Source organism: Plectrocnemia conspersa, unplaced genomic scaffold, assembly GCF_051122295.1.
Source record: "Plectrocnemia conspersa isolate PC_06_02 unplaced genomic scaffold, ASM5112229v1 ptg000007l, whole genome shotgun sequence".
In the NCBI taxonomy this organism is placed as follows: Eukaryota; Metazoa; Arthropoda; class Insecta; order Trichoptera; family Polycentropodidae; genus Plectrocnemia; species Plectrocnemia conspersa.
Genome location: NW_028277171.1, coordinates 6913289 through 6932935, shown reverse-complemented (window position 1 = coordinate 6932935; position 19647 = coordinate 6913289). Strand labels below are relative to the sequence as shown.

The 19647-nt window shown below is 30.6% G+C and overlaps 2 protein-coding genes across 4 annotated transcripts; one reads left to right on the top strand and one right to left on the bottom strand.

Annotated features, from left to right (window-relative positions):
* Positions 1-918: 918 nt before the first annotated feature.
* On the top strand, positions 919-17929 carry LOC148233768 (uncharacterized). Its single transcript, XM_088188956.1, has 7 exons — positions 919-1059; positions 1185-2939; positions 12703-12770; positions 12934-13084; positions 13145-13455; positions 13526-14545; positions 16717-17929. The coding sequence occupies exons 1-7, from the start codon at positions 937-939 to the stop codon at positions 17321-17323; spliced, it is 4035 nt and encodes a 1344-aa protein (XP_088045082.1). The 5' UTR covers positions 919-936; the 3' UTR covers positions 17324-17929.
* On the bottom strand, positions 7786-11369 carry LOC148233769 (uncharacterized). 3 transcript variants are annotated; one of them, XM_088188578.1, is made up of 11 exons: positions 11300-11369; positions 10926-11098; positions 10541-10863; positions 10370-10462; positions 10216-10295; positions 9647-9719; positions 9445-9575; positions 9011-9131; positions 8729-8943; positions 8434-8665; positions 7786-8365 (listed from the first exon to the last, which is right to left on the bottom strand). In XM_088188578.1, exons 2-11 carry the CDS (start codon positions 11058-11060, stop codon positions 7909-7911), a joined length of 1860 nt encoding a protein of 619 aa, XP_088044704.1. In that variant the 5' UTR covers positions 11061-11098; positions 11300-11369; the 3' UTR covers positions 7786-7908. The 3 variants fall into 3 exon arrangements, with proteins under 3 accessions (XP_088044704.1, XP_088044703.1, XP_088044705.1); XM_088188577.1 differs by having other exon boundaries at positions 11237-11360; XM_088188579.1 differs by having other exon boundaries at positions 11216-11349.
* Positions 17930-19647: the final 1718 nt, after the last annotated feature.

Genomic DNA, 19647 nt, shown 5'->3' with positions numbered 1-19647 from the left:
TGAGCATCAGTATGTTTCTTATCCAATGAGGGCAATGACGCTGATTACCATACCTACCTTAAATTTTTGTTTGGTCTGGTATATGCTTCATTAATATTATTTATTTTATGTCGGACAAAACTTACTTACAATATTATTATTATATCAAAATAGTATAGCAAAACAATGTACGTAATCGATTTTTTTGAGAAAAAAGCAATAGCACATTTTTATGCAATTATTTTCGCTCGTTCCTTTAAGGCTTTTTATAGTCGTTGTGATTATTAACTCGTCTTATTCAATTCTAATTGTATCTTTAGATAAATATTTAATTTTATATTTCAAGAACGCGACAATAACAAGTCTGTAAGTGTTTTAAAATATTATGCATTATCTTGTTTAAATTGAATTTTCTTAAGACGATATTTTACATATTAAACACAGTTCAAACTTTAATATCACAATTTCAAGTTTACGTGAGTGCTTCTTTTTAATGCTCATCCTTATTTGTAGATGCAAGTTCATTTTAATAAATTACTTGGAATTTTACTATTGGTGACTCAACGTTCCAATACAATAATTAAGTCAATTAAAAAAATATAAGTTATTTATCTTTAGCTGAGTCCTAAAAAATGTCTGCAATTTGTTTTTATTTAGTGCTAAAGAAACATAATTTTAGTTAGGTCTACGCTCCACCAAAATATTAAAGTAACAAATGTACTTTAGATTAAAAATAATCACAAATAAAAAGCGTTGTTCGGTATTACCCCATTAATAGTAAAAATGTATTTTATTTATAAATTTTTAAATTGCTTAGTTTGTTTGATAAAATAAATATATGATTATTTATTGGACTGTGTTTTTTATATTTAATTTATAGTTGAAGCGTTTCAACTGATTTGCGAACACTTGAATTTGACAGTTCTGTGTTCGCGAACATAGATATGTCATACAAACATGGGGCCGTGTAGAGTTTGCTTGGAGACCAGCGATTCTATGCAGAATGTTTTTACAAATTTACCACAATCGGATACTTCATTAACTGTTGCGTTTATGCTCTCGGAAGTCGTAAACCAAGAGGTAAATTTTGTTGTATAACCATTTTTATAAGTCTCAAAAGAAATTGTGTACTAGAAAAAAATCAATAATAATAAAATATGTTTATTTAATTAACATGCACAAATTTGTTATATTAAAAATTTCAGATATTAAACAATGATGGATTACCAGAAGCTGTTTGTTCAACTTGCCTTGAAAGAATCATTATCGCATATGAACTAAAAATACAATATCAAAAATCAGAAGCAGTTCTTAAACAGTGTGTCGATAGCTTGTCTCACAAAATCGGCAATATGTTTCCCAAAGATAGTATTAATGACGATGATACTATACTTGTAGTTCTTCCTGAATCAAAGCTATTAGATGGTCACAAAAATAAAACAGAAATCAGTGATATTCAAAATCATTCAATCAAAAAAGTCAAAGATAATTTAGTTGGGATTTTATTGAAACATAACGACCAAGAATGTGATAGCGAATTCAATTTATTACAATGTGAAGTATCAAATCAATTAGTAGATAAAGAAAACTGTGATAATAAAATTAAGAAGTTAGCGCACGAATGTACTATGTGTGATCAAAGTTTCATTAGCAAAGGAGAGTTGAAATTACATATGAGAACGCATCCGATAGGCACCAAACATATCTGTAAAATATGTTCTAGGACTTATAGAAAAGTCAGTATATTAAAGAGACATTATATTACTCACACTGAACAAAAAAAATATAAGTGTCCACATTGTAATCGGATGTTTCATCATGCGAATGCCTTGAATACTCACATGATTTATCATGGAGAGAAAAAATTTGTTTGTTCTTTGTGCGATGGTAAATTCTTCTTTGGACATTTGCTTATCGAGCATCTTCAAAAGCAACATATGATTTTTAACGAAGAGAAAAAGCTAGATAATGATTCAGTAAAAGAGTTTGAGGAAGATGCTAAAAACTTTGATTGCACAATGTGTAATAAAGTGTTTTCAAACAACGAGGAGTTGAGAGAACATAGAAAATATCATCCTGATGGTACAAAGCACTTGTGTAAGATATGCGGAAAGACATATTTAGAGCTCAGCAATTTGAAAAGACACATTGTGGTTCACACGGGCAAGAAGACATATTTATGTACCGTTTGTGGTAAATCTTTTTATTATAAAAACGTATTGAAAGCTCACATGGTGTACCACAATGATAAGAAACACGAATGCAGATTTTGCAATAAAAAGTTTCACATGCGTAATATGCTGCAAGAGCATATCAGGATTTGCCATTCGGACGAAAGATATAAATTTATGTGTGAGGTTTGCGGTAAGCTTTGTAGCTCAACAAGACTACTCACTATTCATAAAGAAAGCCATAATAAAACATCTTGTCCGATTTGTGGAAAGAACTATAAAAACACGCGTTGTTATAAAGAACATCTTAAAACGCATAGCGGAAACACAGTTCAAAAAAAATCTTTCATATGCGATTATTGCGGAGAAAATAGAAGTTTGAAAATTTCTTTACAATTACACATTTTGAGCAAACACTTGAATGAACGGAGGTATATTTGCTGCACGTGCAATAAAGGATTCTTCAGTAAAGGCAGTTTGAATGAACACATAGCCGTTCACAATCGGAAAAAGATGGAGAAGTGTAATGTTTGCGGAAGATTATTGGTTAATAAAAAGGCATTGCTTTTACACAGTCGGCTCCATACTGGTGAGAGGCCGTACGGTTGCGATATTTGTGGAGAACGATTCTTATCCAGCAGCAGAAGACAGGCTCATCAGAAAAGTAAACATGGCGAAAGAACTGAACATTGCCAATATTGTCCATCTAAATTTTATCTTCGCAGCGATTTAAACAAGCACACTTTGGTACATATGAAGGAACCAAAGAAGCACAAAAAGGATAATACACTATCAACATAGATGAGCAAATTATTTGCATAATATAGAAGAATTGTCAGAGAACAAAACCATAAAGACACTGAAGTTTTCTTTAGATCCGTGCCATTTCAAGAGGATGATCAACCTAGGTCTTCTATAAAGATTTATCCTAAAATAATGAATTATGGCTGATTTTTAAAGGTCAAATATTTACAAAATTCTGCAGACATTAAACTGAAGAATGATGCAGCTTATTTTAGAGCTTAGTTTAAAATGATTTATAATACTTAACTTAAAGCTGCAGCTGTATTTTCGAGAACTTAATCTTTCTCTCACTGTGCCAAAAAAGTTCGCATGTTACTGTGCTGTGTATTTTATACGCATACCAAATTAAGTGATTAAAATCGGTAAATTAAGAATATTCATAGACATCGAACTTAAATAATTAATTTAAATTTAATTGCTGAAAATAAAAAAAATATGAACCGATAACCACAAGTGGCGGAGGAGATTGCTTCAAACAGATGCTTGAAAGCTACTGACCTTCACTTGCATATCTGACATTTATCTTCAAGGTCATCCGATCCGTGTCACCAGGGTGTTTCAGCCCTTATAATATTTTTTACATGAAATAAAAAGATAGTAAATAAACACAAATAATATATTAAAATAATAAACAAGTAAATTATATAAATAAACAAAATGTCCAAAAAAATATGAAAATCCTATTATAAATATTTATTTAAGTGATTTTATCGAAATTGCAAAAGGTGACTTTTGACAAAATATCTCTTTATTATTTATTTAAAGATATTTAAATTATAAAAGCAACGTGTACTAGTTACACATCATAGTAGGGAGAAAGTTCAAGCCGAAAGCCATTAATTAAGACTCGTCACTATAAACCAAATAAAATATATATTGAATAATAGCTTCTAGTAATCAAAAAGAACATATTTTGGGTCTTGCAATATGAAAACCTTCAGGTTTGCTGATATATATGTTACAGTGGATGTGTATTACCAATGAAAGTATATTTTACCTGGAATTTCATGGAATCATATTGGAATAGATTTTAACTGATGGATATATATTTCTATTGGTGAAAATATTATTTATCTGATAGGTGCTAGTGAAATTATATGCTGCTCTAAACTATCAAGGATCTCAATCCAAAAAAAAAACATTCCTAGAAAAAATATGAATAAAAAATAATTTTGTATAATCTTTAAAACTTTACAATAAACATCTTATTCATACTTGAAAAATACGAAGAAATATCTGTATTCCAATTTATACGAATTATAATTTTAATTGTCGTCAATAAAATTTCTAGTTGTATATATTTCTGTTGAAGTTAAGTTCATAGTATTATATCGTACAAAGTTAATAGTTTTAAGTAAATGTATGAAAATATAAACAATTTATAAAAAAACATGATTTATTATTTTATTCCTTAAGAGTTAATGTATTACATTTTATTTATGGTTATGATGTTAAAAATACACTTTTGTATATATACATATTACCAGGGCTGTGGAGTCGGAGTCGGAGTCGTGGAGTCGTGGGGTTTTGGCCGGAGTCGGAGTCGGAGTCGGAGTCGTGAAAAATGAGCGACTCCGACCATTTTTTTATAAAATGCATTTTTTTAATTACGAAATTTATGAAATTTTAATTGCGTAATAATGAATGTGTATAGCGTATGAATATTAAACGTGTAGGTGCCATGAGTTGCACCGAGACAGTGAGTCACCAACATCCAATGCATACAAGTCAACGCAAAAATTTTTGGTCTCTTTCTTTCTTATGTCGAAAAGCGAGATCCGATATATTTGTTTAATCTGTTACTCGAATTGCATACATTTATTTGCTCGGTAAAATTCGAGCATTTTTTCTTTGTTTAGTCATTGTTTTGCATCAATCACGTCTGCGTGCAATCACGTCTGCGCGCTACAAATTACTTTCCATTTCTGTGTTTTAATTCCAAGGATCAGAGGTACATTTTCTTTATAATAACAACATATTTAATTTTTTATTATAGTTATAGTAAATAAAAAATTTAAAATCCCCTTTGTTTTAGATGTCTCTGGAATCGAGAAAAAAATCCACGGTTAACGAATATTTTGAGAAAACTGAAGACGATCTATTTTTTGTATGTCAAGCTGAGGAAGACTCTGAAAACCAAATCTGTGGCATAAAAATCAGTGCTTTCGGTGGGAAAGGATCTAGTGCGCCCAGTAGGGTATCGAATATGAAACGTCATATTCAACGCCATCACCCTAATTTATATAGGATCATTTGTGAGAAAGACAACGCTAGTTTAAAAGCAAGTGTTAATCCGAATCGTCAAGTGTTAGTAACTAAGTATTTTACAAGTGAAAATGTTACCGTGTCTATGACGGCCGACAAATTTAAGAACTGCATCAGTGAAATGGTGTTTAAAAATTCTTTGCCTCTCACTTTTTTCTCCAGTCCAGCTTTCATTAAATTGAACGGTGAAATGGCTCGTAAAGTTGGGATATCCTTAGAAAGAAGCAGTGTACGAAATATAGTAATGGAGGACGCTAAAAAACAGAAAAATGAACTAAAAAATCAATTACACGGAAAGTTCATTTATTTAAAAATGGACACATGCACACGTCATCGGGTAAATTACTTGGGCATTAATGCTCAATTCGTTGATGATCAAAAAGAAATTATAACACGTACATTGGCAGTCAAGGACACTAAATCTAACCACTCAAGCGATTATTTAAAAAAACTTATGATGGATGTTCTGCAAGAGTTTAATATTAAAATAAAACAAGTTTTATCAATTGTGACAGACAATGCTCGCAATATGCTAAGTACTGTCGAAAAACTAAGTACAATTGAGTCGGAAGTGGAAGACGATATCGATGAATATGGTATTATGGATGATTATTGCATTTTGGGTGATATATTTAGTGATGCCGCTTCTGAACTTTTTAAGATCCATCACATGCGATGTGCAGTACATACGTTGCAATTAGCAATCCATGACGGCTTGAGAGATGTGCAAGCGACAAGTATCTGTGAAAATGTACGAAACGTCGCAATAGCCGCCAGAACACCAAAAATACATGCCATAATAAAGCGAAGAGCTAGAAAGGGGGCGATTTTGGATCAAGCTACTAGATGGGGTAGTACATATTTAATGATTCAGCGACTTATTGAGCTGAAATTTTACCTCGAGGACATGGCCAACCCGAACGTGACTATGACTGAGTTGCAATGGAAAGAAGTAGAGGAACTTGAAGTTTTGCTTCGCTATCCTTATATCGTTACAAAAGTGTTGCAAGCAGAAGACTTGACTCCTGGTAAATTTTTCAAGGAGTGGAAGAGCATTATTTTTCATTTGTCTAAAATTCAGAGTAATACTATTGCTGATGGAATAAAAAACGCCATGCTACGCAGAGAAAAACATTTACTGGACAATGATATTCTATTGGCTGGAATTTATGTTGACCCCATGGTTCGATCCATATTGACGGAAGAACAAATAAATAGAGCTAAGAACGCTCTGTTTGAATTAACCATTCGTATGAAAGGCCTTCGAGTAGGAAACGAGACGACATCAGGCAGTTTTGAGCAATCAATACTTGAATTATCATCATCTTCATTCGAAACCGCTGAATCTGAAGACGATTTTGAGAAATATCTCAATGAACAAGAGAAAATTAAACGTCCTCGTTTGAGTCCCAATATACTACAGGAAGGAGACTCTATTTCAAAATTTAAAAATGAATTTTACGATGCACTAAAAATGGTGGAAAAATTTGACCGAGGTTATAATTTAAACGTTAAAATGGCAATACAGCGGTATCCAGAAATAGTAAAAGATTCAGCGTTGACCGTTACAGCATTGCCGCCAACCCAAGTATCCGTAGAGCGGTTATTTTCCGCTCTTAAAATCCTTAATTCTGATTTGAGAGCTTCTACGAATACAGACTTAATAGAAGCTATGTTGTTTTTAAGAATAAATTCAAATAAATAATTAATAAAGTTTGATTTTGTTTTATTTTTATGCCATACATGAAAAATTTGCCTATTTGCAAAAGTAGGAAAACAACCTGATAAAATTAAACTTTTTTGAGTCGGAGTCGGAGTCGTGTAGTTGGTAAATATCGGAATCGGAGTCGGAGTCGGAGTCGTGTTTTTTTTTAACGACTCCACAGCCCTGCATATTACACAATACACTTAAATAGGTATTTGAGATAACGCTTCTTTTTTGAACCAGATAAGAAATGCTTTCCATGAAAGAAATTATGATTTTTCAGTATTGATTTTTTGTCTCACATTATTCTAAAATAATTTTGGTTCCGAGAAACCCTTTTCCTCCGCCAAGCCTTAGGGATAAAAACAATTTTGTGAGTCAGTTTCGAAAGGGATTGTTTGTGAAAAAAGCTTTTTCCAAACTAAGTATTTATATCTACCCTACCACCATCAGTCTCTAAAAAATATTCATTTTGAATTTTTTGGGAGTAATTTATTATGATCATTTAAATTGTAAAATCCTGGCCATGCAATTACAGCAGATGTGTATTTTGCCCAATAGCAAGATTGAAGGCAGATATGAGAAAGAAACGATCAGTTCTAATAAATAATTAACGATGAATTCTGCAACAGGATAAAAATCAAGGAATGGGACTTAGAAGATTTGCAGCATCTAATGTATTAACCTGATAATGCTTCATCGAACTATCGCTTTCTTAAGTCGTTTAAACATGTATATCGTAATAAAAATCTCATGTCAATTGAACATGTCCAAATTCACACAGAATTATTCTTAATGAAAAACCACCACAAAAATGATACAACTTGTGTAGAAATGTCATAGAAAATAATGGAAAAAATAATAGTTTAAAAAATTGTCATTTATTTTTACTTTAATATACAACGCACTTCAGTTTCAATATCATATGAGGAGCATAATAATAACGTTAACAAACAATTACATAAATTCATATATAATACAAGTTTATAAAGCCTCTCTAAAGTAATTTATATAATCTGATTCTTTCAAGTGTGCTGTATTTTTATGCACAGTCAATTCGTTGTAATCAGTAACTTTAAACTCACACTGATCACAAGAGTAAATAAAATTGGTCGATGTAAACGGTTGAGATATACTTCTGAAATCAATTATATTGCCTATGGTCGGTGCTAAAGGCATCACGTAATTAACAGCCAACGGATAATGATTGACATTCTGATAGTTAGGATCGATTTGCATGTTTTGAGTATTGGGTATGTTTAATATCAACGGATTATAAGCCGGATTTGCAATAGCTACTGACGGAATGTTTATTTTCGGTTCGTTATAAACTGTATTTTGGACAATCGATTGAGGTTTTTCTTGTAATTCTGGCTCAATGGAATGATGATTTGGATGTTTGGTATCACCATGCTTCATTAGCGTTGATAATTGTGAGCAACTACAAAATAAAATGATTAGATAAAATAAGATGTTCATAATACATTGTAAGGATTTATATAAACTTACCTATATTTGCATATTTTACATTGATAAGATTTAACAAATCTTTTTCTGGGATTATATGGTCCTTTTCGGTGTACCTCTTCGTGGCGGTTGTAGCTCTTTTTACGGTCTGTTTTATAATCGCACAATTTACAACTGTATTTCAATTGATGCCTTGCCAGATGGTTTTTAAATGTGACTTCTAGAGTGAATTTCTTCTCCACTTTGCATATTTTACACTGAAATTGTTGATTGCCTGCAATTTAAAAATAAATAAATTACTCTACTTGATTTTTTTATAGAGAACTTTTATACATACCTGTATGGATTCCTTCATGTTCTTGCAAAGCTCGTTTGATAGTAAAAGTTTTAGCACAATAATGACACACAAATGGTCTAGGACCGTGAACAATCATATGCTTCTTGAGTCTAGATTTAAGTTTTGTTTGAAATGAGCACATATCGCATACAAAAGGCTTTTCATTACTGTGATGAACTTTTCGATGAGTTGTCAATTTACAAGAATCGACAGATCTTAAAAAGCAAACATATTATAACAATGAACTGAACTATGTATATAATAAAAATATATATAAATTACCTATAGTCACATTGATCACAAGCAAAAGGCTTAATTCCGAGATGCTTATTTAAATGTATGGTTAAATAGCCTCTGGTAGCACATCTAAAAGAGCAGTATGTGCACACATATGGTTTTTCACCTGATATAAAATACAACTTATTATTAAACATCAACGGAGAGTGTAAATAAAAATTGTACAAATAAATTAATTAATTTATAATACATAACTCAATTTAAAATTGTGTAGTTTTCATAATTTATTAAAATGTTATATATTTATATATATAGATATACTCATAGATCTATCAATATTAAATTAAATTAAATTATTTGCTTAGGAAAAAATATATTAAAATAAATCATAAACAAATTTAACCAAGTTTAAAACCATTAATAATATATTTTATACGTTATGCAAGGATCTGGGTGTTTTTTTTATATTGGTACAATACCTGTATGTTTCCTTTTATGTATCACAAGTGTATTTTTAGATGCTGCGGCATATTCACAACTGTCGCATGAGAAAGGCCTTTCACCTGTATGAGTTCTCATGTGTTTGGTTAGTACTTTTTTCTGTTTAAACCTGTAATTATGAATTTGCATTAAAATATAGACATAAACTATTTTTTCACAAACATAAATAATAATACATACACTACTTTGCAGAAATCACAAATCCATACATTCTTTCCAATCGGTCTGAGCTTATCCGTATTTGATGATTTATCTTTTAAAAAATATTTGTTATGTTACATTTACATATACAATTATATCTGCGACGGGTGTGAATAAATTGACAACATGACAAGTATGAAATTTGAAGCTAGCCTTTTTTATGTTCTATGTCGATACTGTGAATCTATAGAAATTATATCCAGATAATTAATTATTCTCAACGTATAGACATATCAACATAAAAACGCGAAAAACGGATAGTCTTAAATTTTATGTATGTTGAGTTTACAACTTATTTACGCTCACCATGGATAGTATTGGTCATAATAGTGGAGTACCCCTTAAAACATTGTCTGTTAAACTTTTATCTCATGGCATACCGAGGAAAAGGAATTGTTTCGCAGAATTTGTTCCAAGATTCAACGAATAGTACTAGCTTAAGCTCTATTTTTATTATCCATCGAAATATTGGGATTTAACACATTTATTAAGGTGCCCCATTATTTTGACCAAGCTATATGGTATGTACTTTAGCAATTTATATACACCTTTATCGCCCATTTCCGATTTCAGTTGAGATTCATTATTTATAACCTTTGATAAATCATTATCAACTATTGGTTCATGTCTGTAACAATGGATATAAGTTAGATTAAATATAATACATACAATTTATATCAAATACCTTTACAATACACATACTTTTCTATATTTATGTGTCCACACATTTTACACGGTTGACCTTTAATTAAAACGTCTTCTTTGCTATTCATAAGAATGTCGGAGAAATTATTCCTATAAATATTATATATTATAAAAATCATTATTTATAAAATAAAATAAATGAGTACATATGTTATATATTTTACTAACAAAAAACCACATTCTTCACATACAACTTTATGAAAATGCGTTATCTTGTGTAGTTTCCTCTCAAATTTGGTGGTGAACGTTTTCTTACAAACATCACACATAAAAGGCTTAACGCCTTCGTGTCTTCTTACGTGAATATCAAAGGCAGTTTTTTGGATCGATTTAAATTCGCAACGATCGCAAAAGTACTTAAAATTTACCGTTTTATTTTTCCTCTTTGGTACTGCGCAGATTAATTCGTCGTTTTTATCAAATTTGACACTCGTCTCATCATCGTATACTAAAGAATTGGGATTTTTAAATAAGTTTGCTTCTTTTTCATTCTGAAATTAAAATACATTAGTAATTTATGCAGTTAAAATTGATAAAATAACAATATTAATACCTCTTTTGAACTTCCCAATACTTTTGTTTTCAATTTAGATAGTATCAGATTCAAGTCTGTTATTTCTCCCTCTAATCTGTTTCGATTTAAGAACCTCACTCGCATAGCTAATCTGAGATGCTTTTTCCTTTTCATGTTTTCAATTTTTAAGAGTTTCAACTCTTTCCTCAGTTCTAAAGAGAAAAAAATGTATGAATTTATAATATATTTTCACTTACAGTACGACATGCATAGATATGAGTAAATAATAATCTAAAATGAATTATGATTCAGGCAAAAATCGAACAAACACTTATTGAAAATAAATTAACCATGTCTATTTTCACACATATTTTCAGCCATAATCGTTGAAATTATATTTGTTAACAACTAACGTCTATAAATGACAATTGATCAGCTTTTGAATGAACTGTCAGTCTGCAAATGTTGCTATACAAAATAAACATGTTCGTAACATACTAGTGGGGTAATATCGAACGAACAGAAAAACATAATAAATTAAATATATAGTTCATACAAAAACAACAAATGTCTAAAATATAATATTTATACAATATATTTATATAAAAAAAACACTTTGAAAAATAATAAATAAAAATATTATATATTTTAAATTTAATTTATCATAAATGTTTTCTGTAGAAAATAATACCAATTAATTAAAGAATACACAAGCCTTTAAATTGACACACAAAAATCCATAAAAGCCAAATAATATGTAAAATAAATTAAAATTTAGTAATACAAAAGTGTTACAATAAATTATTAAGCCATACTAACACAAAAAGATGTAAAATAAAGCAAAGCAATAAAACATTAAGAATCATTACTAATATTTTTCTTTAATATACTGTAAATACAATATAAAATATTAATAAATAAATAACACCTTAAATAATTATGGAAAGTACATAAAATTAGCTCCCTTTCAAGTATATACTAGCAAATTAGCAAATGTGTATAAACTAACCTACTACTCAAAAGGTTGATACTTTGTAGGTGTACGAGAGTCTTTGTTTTGCAATGTTTGTTGGTTAAAAGTGAGAGCCGAATACGAAACTATTTTTGTACTGCGATGTTGGGATTTATTTCATTTACGTAATGTTATTATGGCTGATTTAAATTATGGCTGATTTAAAATCAAAATATTTATTACATGAAAAAAAATAGATTTATTGAACAATAAATTGTTTTTATAATATTTTTTAATCATCTGCATGCAAAGTGTTAAAATAGGTTTGTTATTATTTTGCTGTTTTTATTTAAGTTAGATTTAGCTAATCGTTAGCAACACATTATCTATTTTATTTAATGTTTGCATACATTGGTTAACTAGCTAGTTGAAAATACTTTGATTTCTCTTATTCTATAGGTAAATTTATTACGTTTTATTTGATATTTTGGTGCAATCTATTACATATTCTAAAAATCGTAAAAATTAACATAAAATTAAAAAACAGTAAAAAATGTTCGCGAGCTCTATGCTTTTATATTTTTAGGGTAAATAAAATGCAATTGATTGTAAATGCTAAAAAAATGTAGATTTAAATTTAAATCACCATTATTTTGTAAGGTAGTAAGAAGTAAAAAATAAAAAATCGAATTATGAAAAGTACAATAAAATTTTATAAATATTTATTAAAATACAAAACGTTTTAATTGTTGTAAAGATTGCTCTTTAAAATAGCGATATTTATGATTTTGAATGTAAAATGTAAAATATTTTTTTAATTTTATATTAAACTGATGATTTTTTACATTGGCAACAATCAAGTGACGTTTAGTAGCCGATCGATTTTTGATATCGTTTATTGTTGTCCAATGTTCGCGCCATTCTATAATAAGGTATTAAATTAAGTATTCTATCGTTTCATTAAATGCATTATAAAGTTTCTTTTTATCTATGTGTTTACTTATTGATTTAATTGTCGCTGAAGTAATCAAATAGTTTTATAAATATATTGTACAGTTTATCAGCAATGAAAAAATAAATATGATTCATTTACAGAAGTGCCATGGAAATATCAACCGTTGATGGCGGGCCAGATTTTATAACGGAGCTAATAATTAGCTCAGAAGATGTATACGAAATCATAGAAAACAATGAAGAAATTAATGAAGTGCAAATCGAATACATTGATGCACAAGATATCGAACAAGTGCGTAACGTTCAATATTTTCGTTATTATTGATCATTTATTTATTTTTATTTTTTGTAGGAATGCGCTTCTGAGAGTGATCATCAAACTAAGTCAGATTTTGATAGTGATGATAGTATACCCATATCTAAATTAAAATTCTTTAAAAAGAGAAAGAAGAGAGTGTCTGTTAAACAAATAATACAAACCAAAGATGTTGATTTTTTGCAAGAGAAAGATTTGCCGTACGTTATCGACACTACGGTGAACGTAACACCGTTCAAATGTCGTTATTGCAAAGAGAGGAGTAATCGTTTGAGTACGTTGATGCATCATATTCATAAAACACACAAAGGCAAGCGAATTCCAACCGGCGATACTATAATGTATAGGTATACTATTTTATTTATTTAATTGGTTAAGTTATGATTAATATTTTTTTAATGGTAATCTTTGTCTTAGGTGTCAGGATTGCTATAAAATATACCCAAAACATGGGCCTTTCATTAAACATCGAATGAGTCACATGAACTTGGCTGTGCAAAACCCACATTCCTGCCACATTTGCGGCAAATCTTTCGAATTCAAGTACATGGTGAAACGCCACGTAATTAGCTCGCATTCTTCGACGACTCCGTATCAATGCGACATATGCAAGCGTTACTTTGGGCAAAAGTCGCATTTGGACCGCCACGTCAAGAGACATTTCACCGAAGAAATGCAATGCGAACATTGCGACATGAAGTTCAAGAACCGGTTCCACTTTCAGTGCCATATCAAAACTCACGATAACGATAGACCGTTCAAGTGTCATTTATGCAAGAAGACGTATTACTTCAAATTTCATCTCGATTCTCATTTGAAGCAACACGAAAAAACCGGCGGGTTGAAATGCGATATTTGCAAGAAGTTCGTAAGCACAAAGACTAATTTGCAACGCCATTATAAAGCTCATTCGGAAAGGCCAGGAATTCCCTGCAAGCTATGCGATAGTGTTTATATGAGCAAACAAGGCTTGATGAATCATATCAAAGAAGTTCATATGTCCACTGCTGATATGATGTGGCAAGATTTTGATTATAACATTAATAACACGCCCTTTGAAGATAACGATCCTATTGTTATTAACGAATTTAATCTTAACATGACTGTGAACAGCGATGCCGACAATGATGTTGAAGCTGTAGACGATGAAGATAAGGAACCGGAAAACGATAATACAGGGTCGGAAGATTCGCTGTTGGGGATTGAGGACGTAGGCCAGTTCCTGGAAATGAAAACTGAAACTTTCGACGATGAATCTATTAAGGCAAAATATGATAATGCGAGCAAGTTCTTAAAGGAAGTCGAGAATCCTCATAAATGTGATATTTGCCAAAAGACTTTTAAATATAAGTCGAAATTAACGCTGCACATAGAGATGCACAATCTGAACAAGGATGTTATTTGCAAATATTGTAATCTGTCTTTTACATCACAAAGGTATATATTATGGAATACATTTTTATTTTATTTTTATTTTTTAACACTTAATCATTACATGTGGTCAAATTTCAGACATTTTTGCATAAAAATATTTTTTTCGTCTAAAATTTCGACCTGCGAATTAGTTCTATTTGCTGCGTCGGTATAACTATCGTTGCCCATAATTCCTATTTTTTTTCCTTTTCTCTTTTTTCCTAACGAAGTGTATAAAAAATAATAATTAAATTTTAAGTTTAGTTTTATAAAGAACATTTTTGATTTTTGGAGTAGATCAATACATATGCAGATTCTCCAGTAAAGGATGAATAGAAAAATATCATTTGAATCCAATGTAAACTGAAGTCACTACAATTACCCATTTAAGACCTAAAAAACAGTAGATCATTGCTGAAAAACAGCGGTGTAAACAACTGTATGGTAACCACAGAACAAAGAATATAATAGTAACTAACCAAAGTGTGCATAGAAGAGCGACGACATAGAGAGAGTAAAGTATATGGTTACCATGAGACTATCACCGAGTCGCTCTAATATAAAGGAAGCTAAAATAATGTTTTTTTTAACCCTTTGCTATGCTAACATTTAAAATAACCATAAAATTTCAGTGCAATTCCTTTTTAAGGAATGTAAAATTATTATCTATATATATAGCTAAAAAAGTTTTTAGAATTTTCGGAAATCTTGGGCCTGAGGGGAATGTGACTTTGCAGCCAGAAATTAACACTGGAAAGCTGGTTACAATTTATTTCATATTACATATGTTACAACAAACTATTGTGGGAAAGTATTGCTTTTCTCCGAGTGCTGATGGAGAAGTTGGTGGAAAAATAATATCCTTGGGATGGTCCTCTAAGGCGTCTGGTAGCAGAACGTGATCAATCTGCAGTCTGTGGATGTCTCTCGAACTCTATATCGTAGTCACTCAATGTGTGTCTCGTAATCCGCCTCTGTCTGATCATCCTTTGTAGACCAACCTTATGTATCGAAGGTTGAAAAGTTCTCTGACGAATCATAACAATGCAATCATTCAACCAATTGTTGCGCTTGTTTATTCGACCAACGAAATATGTCCACGCCTGTAGTGTGAAATATGCTTGATGGACCTTTTCCAAGGTCAAATCATACAACAGGTTGAATGTTAACGGTGCTTTTTGTCGCCCAATGGCGTATTGTTTGCGCAACTGTTATGCATCAAAAGAAATATTTTTCTCTGCACTTCGAGGGTAATTACGACGCATTGTTTACTTGTTCTTTTATGTCCAAAGGATCTTTTTTTTCATCTAGACATTACGAGGTCTATTGTGGCGGTTCGTTCAGTTACAGCCTTAGTAAGTAAGTTGAACTTAAAATAGTAGACATGGTACAGTATTTATAAGCTTAAATAAATAAAGGTTATTTTTAAATATCAACCGCAGCTCTACGAAATATTTTTTAGTGTTTTAGATTTTTTTTACCTACATTGTTTGAAAATTTTTGAAGGAAATGTTATGCCTTTATTTTGATTTTTTGCCCCATAAATTATATACAATCAAATACCTACATTTTCTAATTTGTTAGATCAGAATACGCTTATTATATTTTGATTTCTTCACTTAAATTAAATCAAAATATTGTTGCTAAGATTCCGAAAATTCTAAAGTACACTTAACCATCAATTTACTTAGTTAAGACTTATTTTATTTTAAATATTCAAAATCAAACGTATAACGTAGCGATGTATAAATGGTGATGACCTACATCTGGAACCTCTCTCACTGCCCATGCAGTTTAACCAGAGTTGCTTTTTGGAGTGCATGCGTTTCCCTTAAGATTTTGATTGCTTATCTTATAAGTTCAAGAAACATTAAAAAGTAAATTCAATGTTTTATTACAAATTTGGTTCTATGCTTTGATTTATGCGATATTTCCTGAAACCTTATCAAATAAATTGAGGGATGAGTAGTGTTTTTTTATGTTGACAGGATTCTGTATTCATTGAGTCATAACATATATGTATATATATTTTTATTTGCTAATGCTCAGCTGCATTTTTCTAGAAGTTGATTTAAAATGATACACATTTCAATTACTACCTTTACTATATTTTTTTCATATAATTAATTTTTGATAATATTTTAGCCTGTCAATTAAAAAATATGAAGTTAACAACAACTTTTTTTTAATTTCAGAATCTTAAATATGCACATGTCAACACACAGAGAAAAATACCACCAATGCACACTATGCTCAAAGAGTTTCAGAAACATAACTTATTTGAAGCAACACATCACGGCTCACGACGGAGCAAAGCCATTCAAATGCACAAAATGCGATAAGTCATTTGCATATCAAAAAACTTTATTCGTTCATAGCAAGCTCCATTTAGGTATTAAGCCATTTGTCTGCTCGTATTGTGATAAAACGTTTTCTCAAAGGACGGGACTGAAGAATCACGTTGCAACTCACACTCGCGAGGGAGATTTCTTATGCGATTATTGCAGCAAAAACTTTGTTCTCAAAAGTCAATTGAAAAGACACATTTCGCGCAGTCATTTAAAGATAAAACCGTTCAAATGCGAAATGTGCGGAGTCAGATTTTCCGAGATGAATTTGCTTAAGAGACACTTAACCACAGTTCATTCGGAGAAAAATAGTATAGTCTGCACGGTGTGCAACCGGAGATATTCCAATGAGACAAAATTGGAGCTGCATTTGGAGAAGAGTCCACGGTGCCAAAAGAATCACGTTCGAACGCCGAATTCTGATCTCGTAGAGTCAGTGGAGTTAGATATATAAGTATTCAGAAAACATATGCTATTCACTCATTTTATCATAAGCTCGGATGTTATAGGTGTTTATTATATTTAAAAATAATAATTATAACCAATTTGGTCTAATTTATGAATCTCTAAGATATTAGTCATAAAAATTTCTTTAGAAAATGTCTGTGATTTTATATTAATTTATTATAAGTTTTGACGTGTCATACATGTATTTATTTTATTTAAAAAGTTTTAGCAGACGTGTGCTGATTTTATATTGTTGATTATATTTTTTATTTATGGGGTGCGGCAATTTAATTCATGGATTGATTCAATGTAATGCGAAATTTACTTTACTTAATAATGTCAGTATTTAAAAACACAGCATTCAATTTAATGACTACATATTTTTTTTAGTCCTAAAATGGTTTATTTTTGAAACATTTAAATTAAGAAATATAATAGTCTTTGATCTTAACAATGCTAGACTCTAGTAGAATATATTTAATTATTCTCTAAAAATTTTCTTCTTCTCAACATGTATTTCTTTAATTGAACTTATTGTATTTGAACATCCCTTAACCAACTATGATGTATTACGTGTATATTGTCAATCTAGAAATAAAATTTCCGCACCGTGTATTATGTTGATTATTTTGCTAATAATTATTTATTATTTGTTATTTCATTAAACATATAGTAAACGATAATTATAAGAAAACTTGATGTGATAATTAAAATTTGAACTGAATAATATTTTGAGTATTTTAATTTTATCATAGATTGCATTACCTAATATAAATTATTGATGCTAATTGATGCATAATCAATGTGTAGATCTAATATAGATAAAATATTACAGATTTTTTTCAGGGGTATGATAGCATCGTCATATAAAAATAGTTAATCCTAAAAAGATTAACGGTAAGTAAGTTGGGCTTGTGGAGACAATTTTGATTTATTCAAAGTGCAATGGGAAGTACATATATCTCTAACTCATTTTTTCAAATTCTTTGATATAAGCTAGCTGAACAGGTCCAGAGACGGTAAAGCTTTGTACTAGTATGTGCTGACAGAGGTCCTCTTAATGTTTAATTAAAGGCTTCGTCAATTTTATTTAAAAGTATAGCGAAATGCCTTTCAATGATTCATTAGTATTGAAAACTCAACTATTGGAACAGTTTACGAATTCAAGTAATTAAAATTGCTGTTGTTCGCAAAAAGAAATACACCTAGAAGCTCCATGCACCTCCGGTATTATATATATTTTGAGTATTCCTTTTTAAAATATGGTGTACAGTGAGGCACAGTTATTCGTTGTAATTATCAAGCTTTTTAATTAGAGTCCGGCGACAATGATTAAAAAGAACAATTGTCAGGAATTATTGTCTTTCTTGTAGGCTGATTTGGTACTTGCCCATTGTTCGCCTACGTTTCATTTGACATCCAAACGGAAACATTGTGAAACGGCAACGAATCGCAAACAAAAGGACATTCCCTGAGGGCGTGTTTTACAAAAAAACATTCATTTTTTTAGTCTTTTGTTGGTCACAGTGGACGCGTCAATGTTCGTTATTCAGCATGTAAAACACTTTGGTGAATAATTATTCAAATTAGAATAACAATTCTTAACAGACTAGAAAAAACATACAGTAATAAAATTGTAAATATCCTGCATGGAAACTAGATTTAAACCTGTTTAAAAATGAAGTAAGGATAATTTTATTATAAAACTTATACATAAATAGCTTGATTGATATTTTTTTCATTTGTTTCACTTTAAAATTATATTATGATTATTTTAGTGACATAAAAAGTGCCGGTAAGTGATATTTTATTATTTTAATGCTGTATGTTTTCAAATTAGATTAATGTCATGTATATGTTGATCGACCATTACCAGGTACAAAGTTTTTATTAATATTGATGGTGTGGATAGAATTTGTCGTATTTCGCGCGCGCATAAACTAGATGCCATTTTTCTTTAACTAGCTGCAATTATACATAACAATAGAGGGATTAGCTAAAAGTATCGACATACATGTACAAAAAAATGTATTACATAAACAATAAGTGTGGGGTTGTCGAATCTCCAACGGATCCAAAGGGACACGCAAACGTAAGATGCTCTAACAAAAAAAAAATACAGTCACACTTCCAAATATTTTTAATTGGATAGCTTTATGCCTGCACTACACTTTCTGGAAGTTGGCCAAGGACGGAAAATATAGTGGGTTACTTCGGTTCTACCCGCTCTAAAATCTCTCGGAAGTTGTCCGAGGTTACCGAGAACGGGAGGTAAAGTGGGGTTAATTCAGTTGACTTGGCCAGCTTCGAGCGCTTCTGAACATTGTCGGC